The 19,305-nt window shown below is 37.2% G+C and overlaps 1 protein-coding gene across 1 annotated transcript in view; it reads left to right on the forward strand.

Annotated features, from left to right (window-relative positions):
- LOC132306122 (protein TIC 100) overlaps window positions 1-18,047 on the forward strand; it is a 29,706-nt gene extending 11,659 nt beyond the window's left edge. The window contains exons 8-11 of the mRNA XM_059803364.1: window positions 9,335-9,438; window positions 9,600-9,726; window positions 10,668-11,431; window positions 17,316-18,047. Of these exons, the coding sequence (XP_059659347.1) occupies window positions 9,335-9,438; window positions 9,600-9,726; window positions 10,668-11,431; window positions 17,316-17,633 (1,313 nt within the window). The 3' untranslated portion in view covers window positions 17,634-18,047. The remainder of the gene's footprint in view (window positions 1-9,334; window positions 9,439-9,599; window positions 9,727-10,667; window positions 11,432-17,315) is intronic.
- The last annotated feature ends 1,258 nt before the right edge of the window (window positions 18,048-19,305 follow it).

A 19,305-nucleotide genomic window follows, 5' to 3' on the forward strand; every position in this document is an offset into this window, starting at 1 on the left:
AAGAATCGGTCAACCGAAATGGATTCATCGGTCGACCGAAATGGCTTTTGAAGAGAGTTAGCATTTGCTTATTACGGATGACCGAAATAGAATATCGGTCTGCCGAAATATTTAAATCGGTAGACCGAAACATAGTTTCGGTCTGCCGAACTGGAGTTAGAGGCACATCTTTTTCTTGAAGGATTCATCAGTGATCATGAATCTCTCTTTCTATAGCCATTCCGATTTCTTGACGAAGTGTGCAAAATCTATCTTCTTGAAGTGGCTTCGTGAGAATGTCAGCCAATTGATTCTCGGTGTTAATGAACATCAATTCAATATCACCTTTAGATACATGATCCCTTAAGAAATGATATTGAATCTCTATATGCTTTGTTTTAGAATGCTGAATGAGATTCTTTGATATGCAAATGGCGCTGGTATTATCACATTTGATTGGGATTTTGTTGAAGAATAAACCAAAGTCTTCAAGCTGTTGTTTGATATATAGGATTTGAGCACAGCAGCTACCAGCAGCAACATATTCAGCTTCAGCGGTGGATAATGCGACTGAATTTTGTTTCTTGCATGACCAAGATACAAGTGACTGACCTATAAAGTGACAAGCGGTGCTTGTACTTTTTCTGTCAACTTTACAACCAGCAAAATCAGCATCCGTAAATCCTACGAGTTCAAAGGATGTGTGCCTAGGATACCACAAACCTAAGTTACTAGTACCATTCAAGTATTTAAAGATGCGTTTGACAGCATTCAAGTGAGATTCTTTGGGACAAGATTGAAACCTAGCACATAAGCACACACTAAACATGATGTCCGGCCTACTAGCCGTTAAATAAAGAAGACTTCCGATCATCCCTCTATATTGCTTAATATCAACTTCCTTGCCTTTCTCATCCTTGTCAAGCTTTAAGGAAGGACTCATGGGAGTTTTAGCATGTTTGGCGTCTTCCGAGCTAAATTTCTTTAGCAAATCTTTAGTATACTTTGATTGGGAAATAAAAATTCCATCAAGAGTTTGTTTGATTTGCAACCCTAAGAAGAAGTTGAGTTCGCCCATCATGCTCATTTCAAACTCGTTTTGCATGGAGGTGGCAAACTCTTTACTTAGAGAGTCATTTGTTGATCCAAAACTAATGTCATCAACGTAAATTTGAATGATCAACAAATTACCATCAATGATTTTGGTAAAAAGTGTATTATCAATTTTACCTCTACCAAAACCATTTGAAAGTAGGAACCCACTAAGTCTTTCATACCAAGCTCTAGGAGCTTGCTTCAAACCATATAAGGCTTTAGTCAATTTGTAAACATGGTTTGGATTATCATAGCTTTCAAAGCTTGGTGGTTGTTCTACATGTACTTCTTCATCTATGAAACCATTTAAGAAAGAGCTCTTTACATCCATTTGAAATAATTTGAAAATTTGTGAGATGCAAATGTAAGTAACATTCTTATAGCTTCAAGCCGAGCAACGGGAGCAAAAGTCTCTTCATAATCTATACCTTCTTCTTGATTATAGCCTTTTGCAACAAGTCTAGCTTTGTTCCTAACAATGATTCCCGACTCATCCTTTTTGTTTCTAAAAACCCATTTTGTGCCAATAATTGTTTTATTTTGAGGTCTAGGGACAAGATGCCACACCTTGTTCCTTTTGAATTGAATGAGTTCTTCTTGCATTGCCAAAAGCTAAGATTCATCATTTTCAGCCTCATGTATGTTTTTAGGTTCGAATTGAGAAACAAATGCCACAAAATTGCATACATTTCTTAACTGTGACCTTGTGCTAACACCTTTGGATGAGTCACCAATAACTTGATCTAAGGGATGATTATGAACTAACTTCCATTCATTTGGAGTAGCTCTATTTTGAGAGATATCATCACTTGAATTAGAAATTTGATATACATCAATAGGAGACTCATTTATGTTGAGTTCATTGATACTCTTCTCAAGTTCCATAGGGGACTCATTTGCATTGAGTTCATTGGTTCCCTTTTCAAGTTCAATTTTTTCATCATTGCCCATTACACTTTTAATAGAAGTAGTTGGGGATTCATCAAACACAACATGTATGGATTCAACCACAACTAAAGTCCTTTTATTATAAACTCTAAATGCTTTACTTCTAGAGGAATAACCAAGAAAATGCCTTCATCGGATTTAGCATCAAATTTTCCTAGATTATCCTTGTCATTGAGGACAAAACATTTACACCCAAAAACTTTGAAATAGCCTATATTAGGTTTCCTTTTCTTCCATAACTCATAAGGTGTTTTGTTGAGAATCTTTCTAATAACAACTCTATTTATAACATAACATGAAGTATTGACGGCTTCGGCCTATAGAGATCTAGGTGATTTGTGCTCAATTAGCATGCTTTAAGCCATTTCTTGAAGAGATCTATTTTTCCTTTAAACAACTCCATTTTGTTGGGGAGTCCTAGGTGCCGAAAGATTGTGATTGTATCCATTTTCGTCGCAAAATCTTTCAACGTCTTGATTGTCAAACTCTCTACCCCTATCACTTCTAATGGTTTTAATTTTACACTCCTTTTCGTTTTCGATTTTTTTGCAAAATTTTGAAAGAATTGAATGAGCCTCATTTTTGCATGCAAGAAAGAATACCTAAGTGAATCTAGAGTAGTCATCTACAATCACAAAGGCATAAAGTTTACCACCAAGACTAGCAATTTTCTCCGGTCCAAAAAGGTCCATGTGAATCAACTCAAGTGGTTTTGAAGTGGTTATATCCTTTTTCCTTTTGAAGGAGGACTTGATTTGCTTACCAATTTGACAAGCACTACATGGTTTGTCTTTTGAGAAATTTGTCTTAGGAAGACCTTTGACAAGTTCATTTTTAGACAATCTTGAGATTAAATCCATGTTAGCATGACCTAACCGTCTATGCTACAACCAACTATGTTCATTAGATGACACGAAACATTTAACGTCTTGTTCTTGAAGTTCACCTAAGAGCAAGGTATATACATTGCCACTTCTAGGAGCACAAAATATTTGAGATTCATTTCTTTTAACAATGCATTTATCCAATTTAAAAGTCACATCAAATCCATTGTCACAAAGTTGACTAATACTAAATAGATTATGCTTTAAACCTTCAACAAGTAAGACATGTTCAATAGACAAAGAGGAATAAATACCTATGATTCCAATGCCAATTACCTTGCCTTTGGAGTTGTCTCCAAATGTTACGCTTCCTCCGTTGCACGCTTCTAGAGAGGAGAATTTTGTGCGGTCACCCGTTATATGTTTTGAACATTCGCTATCTAGAAACCATTTGTCCTTGGAAGATGTGAATACTTTGAAATCAACCTACAAAAGATATTTCAAACATTTTCACTTGGTACCCAAATTTTGTTGGGTCCATGGGAGTTAGCTAAGAGCACATATGTTCCTTTAGGAACCCACTTCTTTATGATCTTCGGCCTTCTTTTTGAGCAATCTTGAATAAGATGACCCAATCTTTTACAATAGTTGCATTTAGAATATGTGTTCGTACTTTTAACAAAATAGTTAGCCAAAGGCTCTCTCTTTTTCAATAGGCATGCCTTTTTATCAAAAGGATCAAATCCTAGTCCATTTTTATTAAAGACACTCCTTTGAGCACCTAGCATGAGTTCTAGATTTTTTGTTCCTTGAGTGAACTTTACTAGACCATCAGTTTGGTCTTCAATAATTAACTTCAAGGATTCATTTTCATTTTGAAGAGTTTGAAGTTTGTTTTCAATGATAAGCTTTTCTCTTATTTGAGAAGCACATTTGTTGACCATTTTACCTAGTTCATCATGCAATTCTCTAAAGCCATCAAGTAAGCCATTGTAAGCATCAACCAAATCATCATAAGACATTTCACATTTAGATGAAGAGTCAAAATTAGAGTTTACCTCATCCCTGTTTGTCATGAGATAGAGAATAGCCTTTTCCTCATCACTTTCGGAACCGTTTGAGTCATCATCTTCCCAAGTGGCTTGCATTGCTCTTTTCTTTTTCTTTTCCTCTTTATAAGCAAGACAATCAGCTTTGAAGTGTCCCGCTTTTCCGCAATGAAAACAGGTAGGAGAGTCTCGTTTGCTTTGTTCATTGGATGATTCACCCTTTTTGAATCTTCCCTTGTCATAGCTGTTAAAGGCGCCGAAGGCGCGCGCCTGAGGCGCAAGGCGCCTCCAGGCACCACCCTGGCGCCTTGAAAGGCTTAAGGCGACTCTGTTGTAGTAGGCGAGTGCCTCTAAGAGAAAGGCGCAAGGTTAGCGCGCCTGCTTGAAAAATAGTTTTTTTTTTAATTATTTTGTTATTATTTTGGATGTGTATGGTTTATTATTTGTTTATTCTTAGTTTTTATTTGTTTATTACAAAACCTATACAAGACTTACAAGTTACAAAACAAAAAAAAAGAAAAAGAAAAGAGAACCAAAAAGCGAAGAAAGAAGAGACAGAGAAGTACAAGACAAGAGTGAAGAGCCTGATCTGCGAAGCCTGGACGGAGACTCTCGGATCTGTGTCTGCAGGTAAGTTCTCCTTCCCTCTCTTCTTCTTCTCTCCTTCTTGCTTCTTCTCTTCTCAGATCTGCTGGAGGCCCGGATCTCTCAGATTTTTTTTTTTTTTTCTCTATTCTTCTTCTTCTTTTCTTTAGTTCTTCTTCTTCTCTCGGCTCTCAGCCTCTCTCGGCTCTTGCTCTTCTTTTATTCTTTTATTTATTTATTTATTTTTCTCTATTTTTTTATTTTTTTTCTCTATTTTTTTATTTTTTAATTTTATTCTTCTTCTTTTCTTCTTCTTCTCTCGCCTCTCTCGGCTCTTCTTTTGTTTTCTTATTTTTTTATTTTATTTTTCTCTATTCTTCTTCTCTCGGCTCTCTGCTCTTCTTTTATTTTTTTATTTTTATTTATTTATTCTGGTCCTCTGTTTTTTTATTTTTATTTTTATGCTTGTCTAGAATAGTGCCTTGCATGTGTTTGGACTTTGATGATCAATCTGTTTCTGTTTTTATGCTTGTCTCTGTTTTTATTTTCTTTGTTTTACAGTAATTAATTAATCCAAACAGTTTTATTGTGATAGTCCAGAAATGTCTATTCTTTTTAATTGTTTGACACTGATAAAAAAAAGTCATTGAGTGAGTTTGTGCATTTCTGTAATCTTGTATTAGGTTGCACGTTTTCCTTAATTAGTCTTTTCTACACGCTGACACACGCATATATATAATAAACACACACACCCATATATATATATATATATATATCTTCTATATAAAAATTATAATTCTGTCAAACCTTGACGGCAAATTTTACAATTTGCTTCAATTTAAATGTACAATCCACCTTTTAAATAATGTTTTAGTGTGAAAAATTATAATTCTGAATGTTGACTTTATTGGGTGGGTTTTATTTTTATTTTTTTTCGACGTGCGCCTCGCTTCAGTCGGGCGCGCGCCTCGCCTTGCGCCTCAGGCTCCAGGAGGCATTTGTGCTTTTGTGCGCCTTGAGCCTTTAATAACTATGTCCCTTGTTGAATTTCTTTCTATGAAGAAATCTTTTGAAGGATTGAGTGATAAGGGCTAGATCATCATTTTCACTTTCATTGTCGGCAACTTCCTTTTCTATTTGAGAAGATTTAAGAGCGATTTCTTTCTTTCGATGATGATCTACTTCTCTATCTTTTAGTGTGATCTCCCATGTTAGAAGAGAGCCAAGAAGTTCATCCAGCTCAAGTGTGTTGAGGTTGTGAGCCTCCTTAATAGCTGTGGCTTTTGCATCCCATTTTTCCGGTAAGCTTCTTAGAATTTTCCTTGCAAGATCAGAGTTAGTAATAGTTCTACCAAGATGCTTTAAGCCATTTATAATGTCAGTAAATCTTACAAACATTGCACTAATAGACTTAGTTTCATTCATACGAAATAGTTCATATTGATGCATAAGAATGTCAATTTTGGATTCCTTAACTTGTGATGTCCCTTCATAAGTGATCTGAAGTTTATCCCAGATTTCTTTAGCTGTGGTACAAGTGGAGACTCTATTGTACTCATTAGGGCTTATGGCACAATTCATATTAACTTTGGCTTTAGCATTTAGGGAAATGAGTTTGTAATCCTCAATGTCCCATTCAGCTTCAGTTTTGGGGACACTTCTTGAGTTAACAACTTTCATTGGAACAAAGGGTCCATTGACAATAACTAACCAAATTTGATAGTCTATAGATTAACGAAAGTCTATCATTCTATTTTTCTAATAACCATAGTTTGTTCTATTGAACCAAGGAGGTCTAGAATTAGATTGACCTTCTTGGTGATAGTGACCATTCAAGTTTGCCATGATCATTCTCTAATACACTTAAGTCTTTTAGAGATTAGGCTTTGATACCAATTGTTGCCCCAATTAATGACTCTAGAGAGGAAGGGGGGGGGGGGGGGGGGGCAATAGCAAAGTAGATTTCTCAATAATAATTTAACAAAGCAATTTGAAGTCTAAGTTACACCTATCAGCAATTATCAAGAAATAAATTCAAAAAAATTTGAAGCAATAGATATAAGAGATAAAGAGAGAGATTGCAAACAAGTACTCGGCGATTTTAGTGAGGTTCGGAAACTCCTACTCCTCGGCTCAAGACCCTTCTTGAGACTTCCCAATTCACTATGGCTTCTCCTTGCGGGTGGAGAGCAAACCTTTTACAAGAAGCTCTTCCTTGCTTCTAAGTGCTAAGAGAAACACCTTCTCTTAGTCTTCCTTGGGCCACACCAGCCCTTACAAGATTTGAATAAGATTGTTGAAGTACAAGATGATCTCTCTTAGAATTAAAGTACAAGATTCAGCTCACTCTAGAGTATGTATGAATAAATTGAAGCTCAATACTCTTTGTAGATATGAAGTATGTGTATGATGATAAAAAGGTTCTATGATTGCAAGAATATCTTTCTCAATGAATGCAATGACCATTTATGATTATCACAAGTCATTATATAGACTTTCGGATGTCTCTGATATGTATTCTAGCTGTTGTACACACACTTAGAGGAAAAATGGCCGTTTGAAATTTGAATTTTCGCAGGTTCGGTCGTCCGAAATAAATCACTCTTGAGGTTCGGTCGACCGAATTGGTTTGAGGTTGACCGCTAGGCTTGGTTCGGTAGACCGATGAAAAACTCCCTTTGTTTCGGTCGACCGAAACTCCTTCCTCCTTTGTTCTAAAACATTATGTGAGAATCGGCTCTGCTGATTCATTTGCCTCTTTAGTTTCGGTCGTCTGAAACTCAAGTGATGTTCTTTCATTTGCTAAGTTTGGTAGACCGAAATATAATGGTCCTGAGTTTCGGTAGACCGAAATTACTTAGAAGTTTTGATCAAAGCTTTTTAATAGAATCGGTCGACCGGTTCCATTTCGGTCGACCGAAATGGAATTTATATTTTAGGAACATGTTTTGATGATGTTTAAACTTGGTCCAATGATCCTTAAACCTAATGAGTGAGTTTCTATGTATGATTATGAGAATGTGAGCTTCAAGAACCGAAATGGAATTTATATTTCAGGAACATGTTTTGATGATGTTTAAACTTGGTCCAATGATCCTTAAACCTAATGAGTGAGTTTCTATGTATGATTATGAGAATGTGAGCTTCAAGATGTTCATACATGCTTTAACAAAAGTTTCCTAAAAACTCACCATCCTAGCTAACCCCATTGAAGAGATCTTGATAACTTCTCTTGAATCTTGATTCCTCTTTGTCATATCTTGATGATGCTTTTTCCTTTGAGCTTTAATATGTAATGACTTGTCTTGATGAATACTTTTGATCTGTAATTTTGCTCAAGGTAGACATTAGTACACATAGAACATCATTAATGAATTATGATAATCAAAATCCTTAGATTCAAGGTCAACACTCATGTTTAAAACAGAGATGACAAACAGTAGGTAATACCAAGCCTCTCATCCTTAAAATATGCAGTGAAGGTAGCTTATTATGAAAAACTAAGCAGCAAGTTATTGAGACCCTTGGCCTGCACCCATTCCAGCAGAGAGAAAACCATGTAACTTGAAGATTATGAGTTCTCACTGAATCCCACATGTATCTGAATTTATAAGGACCATTCCTCCATAAGACAGAATCAATTCCCTGTTGCAACTGAACAGAAATAATAAAATTATTAAGCTGATTTATCAAGGAAGAATGAGGCATAGGCAAATGCCAACATCCAACATCATTCTGACTTATTAAGTTCTACTTAAATTTACTAGGCCTTGCTCACCAACATGATTCTGACTTGATAATCTAGGCCTTGTTCACCAACATGATTTCAACTTGATAATCGTCTTTAAAATTTACTATTAAATTTGCTCTTGCATACCTCTCTATAGCATGTTACATGGGTGTGTCCAATACTTTTGGCCTTCGTGTAGCTTTTGGGATGCGTTCCCCATTTGAACGTTTTCTATATCATTCTTACTTATAAAATATATATATTTTATTGCTTCAAAACAAGTGAAATACTTATATTGATTTCTATGTTACATAAAAACTTATATATGTATTTTACTTGAACAAATAAATTTAAAATATTAAATAATATGAATATTTAGCAGTGTGTACATATGTCCTTCTGTTTGGCAGCTTTGGTCATTTGCACATCTGATGCTTGCACACACATACCCGCACCCGAGACACATACCCGAGTCCATGTAAAACAGGCCCCCACCAAGCTCTATATAAATCCGTCCTTGCATTTGGATACTAGAAACTGTCACTGCCTCTGAATTTGATAATTGGACAATCATGTGCCAAAGAAAATTTGGATATAAAATTTTAGTCTGGGATACTATATGTATATTGGGTGAAAATTGTTTTAGTCATCAACTTCAATGATTTTACATTGTAAGTTATGCCTAGATAGAGACCTGAAGAAATGATCCATTTCACTCGTATTAATTTCATTTAATTGTATAATGAAATGATTTTTTCTTTCTTTCTTCTTCTTCTATTTTTTTTGGTTCCCTTCTGAAAACCTATTGATATAGATCAAATATCCGATGCAAATTGAATTAGTCTATTATGATGGCATTTAAAAACTGCTTAGTGTGCTATTAATAGATTTAAAGGAGTCAACTCAGTGAGGCTGTTTACCTCAGTACTTGCTTAATTTTAGGGCATTCTTTAACATCTGTGATCTGAGTTATCTTCTAGTTTGGTGGATATGATGGGGTGCCCCCATATCACTCTATTGAGGTTCTGTTAAAATGTTTTTCTGAAACAGAATGGGGAAACCTTACATTTCATTTTGTTGGTTTTGTGGTCTCCTCTAAAATTAATTTTACTTTGCCTGCACAGTGGTCAGAGAAGAGAGGGGTCCATATAGCGATCCTCAACATCCTTATTTCTACGAGGAAGACGATGTGTGGATGGCACCAGGCTTTATCAACCAGTTTTATGAAGTATGTTAAAATTCAGTTGAATTTTTAGGTGGTTAATAATCAACTTGTTATCAGAATATGTAAGGAATTGAGGGAATTCAGTTGAAATTTTTAGCTAGTTAATAATAAACTTTTTATTTGAATATGCAAGATATTGAGGGAAGGACATGTTTTGGTGGCAGGTTCCTGATTACTGGAAAACATATGTGCATGATGTGGATCAAGAAAGGGAGATGTGGTTGAACTCCTTCTATAGAGCTCCGTTGAGGATACCTATGCCAGCTGAGCTAGAATACTGGTGGTCAAAAGGTAATATCATTGTTTCTTTAATTTGAAAAAGTAACATGTTACCTGCTCCCTTCTCTATATTGCTACTTCTTGATCCATCATTTGGATTATGGAGCTAAGATGAAAATATATGTATCTGGAAACATTTCTTTGAAGGGGGTTTACCTGGCATATTGTTGAATTGTAAAATGATGGGCGTTCCCTATGCATGTTCTATGTGCACAACTGGGTGACGTGGTTTAGCATATTCCAGGGGAGTTTTCCATGTGACCACCAAGCATTAGCTTGAGAAGTTTCTCCTCCACCTTTCAAAGAGGAGGTTGCGGGTTACTGAGACAATTAAGACCTATAGATACCCTTGTGCTAAAATGGGTTACCGAGTCATGAAGGAAATAAAAAGATAAGGTCCCAATTTTTTTCCTTGCTTCGATCTACCCGGAAGATTAAACAATACATTGGTCTCTTTAGTAAAAAAGGTAAAGGGTGGAAATAAGGTAATTTGTTCTAATTATATATTTCTTCTCTCTCTCTCTCTCTTTATTATTATTATTTTTTTTTTGTGAAAGAAATTTGTGGTATTCCTTGTGATAACAATGAATGTATGTGTTCAAAAAAAACATCAGTACCCTTTTTTGGTCTTCAGTTCAATTATGTTTTAGGTGGAAAAAGATGGGAGGAGAAAGACTAGAAATTTGGTATTTCACTTGTACTTATAAGTTTCATGGTGTGGTGGTTGAATAATTATAATAGAAGTGTGGGAGAAAAATAAGAAATTTGGAGTCATTTGATTAAAAAATTAAGTAGTTTGTATTTCTAATTTTGTCTATGCCCATTCGTGGTCCCGATGATTCTTGTTTGTAGTGCCTCAATTAGTTTACTCTTACAGCTCTTTTCTAATGGATTACAGCTATTTTTGTCTAAAAAGCTGCAACTAATACATAATTTTTTTGTTGTTTAATCAGATGAAAATCCAGAATTCATCCTTATAAACAAGGAACCAGAGCCTGATCCTGAAGATCCATCAAAGCTTATATATAATGAAGATCCCCTCATACTTCACAGACCAACTGGACGGGTAATCAATTATGTCGAAGATGAGGAACATGGGATCCGCTTATTTTGGCAACCACCGCTAAAAGATGGGGAAGATGTGGACCCAGAGAAAGCCCAGTTCTTACCCCTTGGATTCGATGAGTTCTATGGACGTGATGTGCTTGTCAAGAAGGAAAATACATGGAAACGCATTGTGTTAGCGGTGGAAAATGCGTGTAAACCACTGTTTGATAAACTAGAGAAATGGGCTGAAGAGAAGAAGAAGGAGAGTGATATGAAGATGAAGCTGATAGAGAAAGAGCTTGAAGTAGTGGAGGCTGAAATATGTCTGGAGGAGGCCATTGAAGACATGGATGAGGAATTGAAGATCATACAGAAAGAGGAGGAAAAGAAAGTGGAAAACGGGTTGCAAGAGGAAGAAGGCACTTTACCTTCTGAACTGGCCAACCAAGATGAGAAAGCTTCAGCTGAAGAAGATGAAGTGGAAGAGGAAGAGGAAGAGGAAGAGGAAGAGGATGATGCAGCACCATCAAGTTTTGGGTCTGCATTTGAAGCTCTGGACTCAACAAAAAATGACCATAAGGGAAACAAACCTGGGAAGTCACCAAATTCTACATCATCATCATCGTTTGCCTCTTGCAGCCTTGTTTGTTCTTTCAGCCTTGTTTCAATGGTGAGTTCTGACTACCCTTGCATTCTATTGTTGGATTATCTTCTGTACATGTTAAAAAAAAAATAATCAAGAGCAGGTGAATACTTAAACCCAAAATTCAAATTTATTCAGAAAAATAACCTTTGTTTCTTTAAGCCGTAGCTCATTTCCTGTAGATCAAAGTCTTAAAATCAAATTCCATGATTAGTAGGAAAAATACCACGGATAGTTAGGCCATGACCTAATGTGGAATATTACATTGGACTGTTGCCCTTGGCAGTATCCTCACTCTGGACAACCTCAGGAGGAGACTTCATATTGTGGTGAACTGGTGTTGCATGTGTAAGACGGGAGAGTCTGTGAACCACCACCTTCTGCTTCACTGCCCCGTGGCGAGGGATGTATGGGCTATGTTCCTGGTTGCTTTTGGTTTGTCTTGGGTTTTTTCCAAAATCCACAGTGGACGTGTTAGAGGTTTGGAAAGGGTGTATAGTGGAGAGTGGAGTCAGAGATGTTTGGAGGGCCACTCCCAGGGACCTAGAAACGTAAGTGAGTGGGGATTGAAATTTTTCACCAATTTCAGGGGGGGCAATAGTATAATTTTATAGGTATATATATCAAAATTCTAAAAATATTAGGGTATAATTTTTAAAATTTTTTTTTTCTTTCAGCGGGGGCAATTGCCCCCATTGGGCACACATTGGGTCCATGCCTAGCCACTCCCCTTTGTATTTGGTGGGGTTTGTGGCGCGAGAGAAATAGGAGATCCTTTTCTGGGAGGAATCTCCTATTTGGTCTCTCTAAGCGAGAACTGAAATTATTATTATTGGGTATACTATAATACATCACGGAGAGTTGGCCCTATGTAGCCGAATACAATTTGTACAATCAGAAAAAGAATAAAAGTTTGAATCCCATAAAATATGGGATTTTCCTAACTAAATCAGGTACTAGCTAAATGAGGATTAATTTCCAACTAATTACAAAGTCCAAAGATTCCCCCCCCCTAATTTAAAGTTGTACCTGATTTTCCTATAAATAGAAAAATTGCGACTTTCCAACACTCCCCCTCAAGCTGGTGAATGAATGTTCTCCATTCCCAGCTTGCCATTGAGTTTCTGAAATGCATGTCTGGGCAATCCTATCGTTAGAACATCTGCTAGTTGACCTGCTGTTGAGACATATGGAGTGCAAATTAGACCACTATCAAGTTTTTCCTTTATAAAGTGCCGATCCACTTCCACATGTTTTGTTCGATCGTGTTGTACTGGATTGTGAGCAATGTTGATAGCCGACTTATTGTCACAATATAGCTTCATTGGTCCTTCTCACGTGATTCTGAGATCCTCCAGAATTATCTTGAGCCATAAAAGTTCACAAATTCCTAGTGCCATTGCTCGAAACTCCGCTTCTGCACTCGACCTGTTGTTTTTTACTCCTCCATGTCACTATATTTCTCCCAAAAACGTGCAATAGCCCGATGTCGATCTTCTATCAACCACTGATCCAGCATAATCTGCATCTGTATATGCCTCTAAGTTCAAGCTCGTCCCTTTCTTGAATAAAATTCCCTGCCTGGACTAGCTTTTAAGTATTATAGGATCTGATATACAACTTGAAGATGTATTTCCTTGGGATCGTGCATAAACTGGCTCACCATGCTAACTGTAAATGCTATGTCATGCCTAGTATGGGAAAATCAGTCTTCCCACCAAGCGTTGATACATTCCTTTATCCACTGATTCTTCCTCTGTACCCTCACCCAACTTTTGATTGGCTTCTATTGGTGTTTCAGTTGGTATGCACCCTATTTTTCCAATTTCCTTGAGAAGGTCTAGCACGTACTTTTGTTGTGAGACGAATATTCCTCCCCTTGGCCGAGCAACCTCTATGCCCAAGAAATATTTTAAGCCTCCCAAATCCTTTATTTCAAATTCCTCTGCAAGGCGTTGTAGGTGCTTCCTTTTCTCTTATGTCGTTCCCAGTGACAATGATATCATCCACATATACCAGCAAGACGATTACTCCCCCTGAGTTCAAGTGCTTTACGAATAGAGTGTGATCATCTTGACTTTGTTTGTAGCCCATTCCTTGCATTGCCTTTGCAAATCTCCCAAACCATGCTCTTGGTGACTGCTTTAATCCATACAATGCTTTCTGGAGCTTACATACTTTCAAATCTCCAGTGTCAACACCAAACCCTGGGGGCCTCTTCATATAAATTTCTTCTTCAAGATCCCCATGTAGGAAAGCATTCTTTACATCGAATTGATGTAAGCTCCAATCTAGGTTGGCTGCTAAAGACAACAATATCCTCACTGTATTCATCTTAGCCACTGGTGCGAATGTTTCCTGATAAATCAACTCCATAGGTTTGTGTATAACCTTTCGCAACTAATCTGGCTTTATACTGTTCCAGCGATCCATCTGCCTTGTACTTCACCGAGAACACCCACTTGCATCCAACTGGCTTCTTTCCTCTGGGTAATTCTACTAACTCCCAAGTATTGTTCTTCTCCCGTGCATCCATTTCCACTTTCATAGCCTGTTTCCATTTTTCCTTCCCTAGAGCCTCAGACAGTGTTTGTGGTATGGTTATAGAGTTTAGGTGGGTGTGAAAACTTCTATATGAAGATGACAATTTTTCAAATGACACAAAATGAGACAAAGGGTGTTGTGTGCAATTTCGAGTGCCTTTCCTTGCTGCAATGGGTCGGTGCAGGTCATTTTTTTTCAATTACTTCAGAGGATAAATCAAGAGTAGGAAGAACTGGGACATCTGTTATAAAAACCTCTGTATTTACTTCATTCCTGAGAATTGGCTTGGACACTTGGGCCTGATTTAGTTTAGCAGTGGGACCTCTTTTCCTTGAATATTGCTACAATGGTGTCGTGACAACAGGTTCCATCGGATTTTCAGGTTGTCTTGGAGTCTCGGGATCATGTGGTTGTTTTGGTGTTTCAGGTTGAGGTTGTTCGAGCAATGGATCAGGTGACTCAGGAGGTAGCAAATCAGGTGAGGTTATTGGGTGGCTGTTTTGAGCAGGATGGTCTATGAGAAAACCAAGATCACTAAAATCCTTATCTTCCCTAGTAGAAGTCTCCCCCGGAAGATAAGGGTGAAAGAAATTCTCATTTTCAACAAAGGTAACATCAGCGGAAATGAAGGTTTTACGTGACGATGGATGATAACATTTGTATCCTTTTTGCGTTGAGGAGTACCCTATGAAGACACACTTGAGTGCTCGAGGATTAAGTTTGCTACAACTCTTGGAGTGACTGAACAAACGCAACACACTCAAATACCCGAGGAGCCAATTGGTTGTGAGAGGTAAAATTTGGAATTTTTTTTTGATAACACTTCCCAGGGACTTTTAAAGTCACGAATTCGGGATGGAATACGGTTTATCAAGTGAGTGGATGTAAGGACAGCTTCCCCCCATAAATATTTTGTAACTTTTGTTTGGAATAGCAGTGCTCTGGTTGTTGATAAGAGATGACCGTTTTTCCTTTCTGCCACTCCATTTTGTTGGGGTGTATCGATACAAGAAGATTCATGTACCCTTCCTTTTGAAAGTAATAAGGAGATAAAACTTGATTAAAATATTCTTTTGCATTGTCAGATCTTTTTTTTTTTTTTTTTAATTTTATTTTAACCCCAAATTGATTTTTTATCATGTCGTGAAAGATTGGAAAAAGCGTACACACATCAGATTTTTGTTTCATCAAAAAAACCCACGTGACCCGAGTACAATCGTCAATAAAAGTGACAAACCATCTGGCCCTAGAAATATTTGCGATTCTTGAGGGACCCCAAATATCACTATGAATCGAATAAAAGGGAAATGAAGATCTTTTATTACTCACAGGAAATGGAACACGTTTATGTTTAGCATACTCACAAATGTCACAATGAAATTGACTGATATCAACACCCCTAAACAAGGAGGGAAACATGACACTCAAAACTCTAAAAGGATGCCCATACTGTAAATGGTAGAGCCAAATTTGGTTTTTTATTGATGACTTGGTATCGGACAGCAAAGAAAGTGATGAATTGACCTTATTGTTCACAGTTTTATTCGGCAAATCCAGGTAGTAGAGGCCACTGCTGAACACATACTCGATGGTTTTTCCAGAGAGTTCAGCAAGGATCTAAGCCGTTCTATGTCGTCTTTGTTGAATTCCTTGCCACTGGAATTTTCTCGACTACTGGAACCATCATCATTAGCTTGTGTAGATTGGCCTGCCCTTTCCGTTGCTAGTTCGTTGATCCTCCACCATTTTGGTCAGGGTCTTGTGGTCTCCCATGAAGCTTCCAACACTGCTCCTTTGTGTGTCCTGGCTTCCTGCAATAGTTGTATTATTTGTATACAAGATTTGTCCTATTCCCATTTCTTGGATCTGGACGTTTGCTTTCAGTGTTGGCAGCAAATGGTTTTTCTGGAGTTCGTTCCTTCGGGTCTGTTGTAGTTAAAGCCGAGCCTTGTAATAACCATTACTCCTCTTCGACTTTCCTCAGCATGAAAAATTGCAATAGTCTCATTCAGAGACGGTAATTCCTCTTTTCCAAAAATCTGCTCTCTTACTTGATCAAATTCGATATTGAGCCCTGCCAGAAAGTCATATGTTCTATCCTTCTTAATAAAATTCTTAAGAATAGCAGCATCCTCACTATCTTTCATTTTGATACATGTATAGTAATTCATCTCTTGCCACAAATTCTTTAATAAGTTGGCATATTCAGTGACCGAGAGATTACCTTGTTTAGTGGCTGTGAGTTTAGTCTTGTTCTTGTAGCTTTGTGCCGAATCATTCACCTTGGAGTACGTCTATCGGATTGCTTCCCATATATCTTTGGCCGTGGTCAGAAACATGCAGGTGTCACTTATTTCTGGCACCATTGCACTCCATAGCCAAGACATGACCATGGAGTCTGTCTCGTCCCAAGTGGCAAATTTGGGGTCTTTGGTATCGGGTCCAGTTCCAAGGAGATGACTAAGTTTTCCTTTCCCTTTGAGAAAAGTTCGGACAATTTGGGACCATTTCAGATAGTTCTTACCATTCAGTCGATATGCGGCTTGAATGTTCTGCAACTCACCCAGTCACCCGTGGCCTGATGGGTAGTCGTCTCCTCGGATTGACCGGTTCCAGATTCTTCTGACATCTTTGGTTCGCCGTTTTACAAAAGGATTGATTCCCAGGAAGAGAGCCTAAAGCTTTGATACCATCTAAACGAGAACTGAAATTATTATTATTGGGACTACTATAATACAGTACGGAGAGTTGGCCATATATAGCCGAATACAATTTGTACAATTAGAAAAAGAATAAAGTTTGAATCCCATAAAATATGGGATTTTCCTAACTAAATCAGGATACTAGCTAAAGAAGGATTAATTTCCAACTAATTACAAAGTCAAAGATTTTCCCTCCTAATTTACAGCTATACCCGGTTTTCTTATAAATAGAAAAACTGTGACTTTCCAACAGTCTCTCAGATACAATATACTCTGTTCGTTATTCTTTGGGTCAATGGGCAGAATTGTATATCTTCAGACCTTTTGGATTTTGTGGGTAGTTTAAAATTTTATAGTTTTAGTGTTGCTGTGGGTGGCCTTTGTAATCTTTTGGGAGCGCTTCCCCTTTTTTGAGCGCCTTTAATGAGTTCTTACTTATCTAAAAAAAAAAAAAAAAAAAAAAATTGATAATAATACGTTGATGAAAAGGACCAAAACATTACCTCAAAATCTTCTGAATAATTTTTTGATTGAATTTCTTTCAAACGATTTGGGAACTTCTTCCAAATTATTATGTTATTTCTAATTTATTATTTGGAAAGCAATTAAGACTACCATAGTACAGTTTTGGCTAATTGCTTTCAAATGCTTAATGCATTCTGCAGGTCCCGTCTCAGATACAACAATCATTTTTGACGTGGAAAGTGGGGAAATTGCGACGAGAGAGTTCCTCGTGCTCAGTTAGTTTCCCCCTCATGATTAACCAAAATTTGACACTGACGGCTGTGAGGCAAGCAAATCATCGGGCTAGTTACATACCCAATTTGCCATTGAGAAATTGCTCTACCCGGAGGACTTCCATAAAACACACAAGAACCCTGGCAGAGCAGAAATCACTACGTAGAAGTTGGCCAACTGCTCCGGAAAAGGACTTGTGCAGCATTTTGTCTTTGCACACTAGCCTAGATTATGCCGTGCAGTGAAACCTCTCTCTCTCTCTCTCTCTGTCTCTCTCTGTCTCTCACTATTATTGTTGCTATTATGAGGCTATACTTGGATAGAAGTAGAAATCATAATTCCTAGCAATCAGTTTTGTCACACTAAATGGATGGATTCTTTCTTTATTTAATCAAGTGGAAGAAGCAATTTATCAAAATATAAGCAGTCCTTAGATTAATATAGAGGGATAAATTTTATCCAACATGTTGGATCTATTCATGATTATTGTGAATTGGGAGAGTTTAATGGTACTAGTGTACGCCAAGAGTCGATGCCAATGGTATTGAGTTGTACTTTTTTGTCTTCTCCTCCTGAATCTCATTCAAGTGCTCCAAACACATACACTGAGTGTTTTCTTTTTATTTATTTATTCTTTATTTTAGGGTACCTTTTATTTATTTATTTTTGTTTGAGAGACTATATTGAGCTATTAATCGTTCATTACTAATTAATCAACCAATTCTGTTGTCCAAACAAATGACTCAAGAAGGGGTGGAAGGGGTCTTCAGGCAAACTATTGTCGTTCTTGGCCTTTTTCTCAAACACTTTGTGTGCAATAAAAAATGGTAATAATATGAACAGCAACTTAATGTAAAGAGTTACGGATAGAAAAATGCAACTTGGACAAGCATTTTTCATGCTTCGGCTCGCTTACATCGACGACGTAAGAGCACCTCTTTTTCGAGATTTCAAACCTCCGCTTTCAAGCTCTCATTCATGGGTAAAGAGCAAAGCTTCTCAAAGCTTTACAAGCTTGTTCCTCCTTTGCTAAGTGAGCATGTTACCAAGGATTCACCAACCCTTTTACAACAATCTCAAAGATATACAAGTTTTGAGTACTAAGTTTTATACTCTTCAAATGATGAATATATATGTGGAGGGAAATTTCCCCACCGATCATAATACACCACGCATCCGCATAATAAGAAAGGCCCATCATCAGAATAACCAACCCAAAAGCCCAACATAGTCAGAAGCTGTAACGACCCTAAACCGATACTATTTAATTTTTTTTTTTTTTTGGCATGACCTCTGCTAAAAAGGGGCATTTTAAGACTTATCCAACATGTCCCAACACACAATACAAAAAAATATAATACATTTCCCAAAACAACAATATCAACAACCTCCTCAAGTTGGCCCATCATCGTCATCCCATTCAACACAAAATATTTACATAGTCTCGTTTCCCTTCAAAATACCAACAAGAGTTATAGTTTATAATACACGACCATGGCTTGCAAAATGTGTACACTTCACTATGGTTTTGAGACTTTACAAAAGTGTAGCAAAATACAAAAGATAGCAAAAAAAATATTCCTAGTCCTTCTTAAGTTTGTGATGGTTCAGTGTCCAAAGCTTTTTTCCCGAGTCCTGAAAATAATGTTAAATGTAATGGGGTGAGCAAATTGCTAAGTAGGTGGTGCCTAAGACACACCTCTTGTAACCCAATGAATCCAAATACTGAATAGGGATAGAGGATAGGGGTCATGTTATGCCGGAAAAAAAAAAAAATACAATATCAATTCCAAATTCAAAACAAGCAAATGTTATGCTATGAATGCAATGCCATGCATGTCACTCCCCATTTTCAGAAAACATCCATCGCTTCACTAACTGTTAATATAACCCGTCCTTTGGTGACTCCGCAGCGAC

Source organism: Cornus florida, unplaced genomic scaffold, assembly GCF_030987335.1.
Source record: "Cornus florida cultivar Cherokee Brave unplaced genomic scaffold, ASM3098733v1 CherokeeBrave_3.0.0_Hap2_Chr05, whole genome shotgun sequence".
NCBI classification, from domain to species: Eukaryota; Viridiplantae; Streptophyta; class Magnoliopsida; order Cornales; family Cornaceae; genus Cornus; species Cornus florida.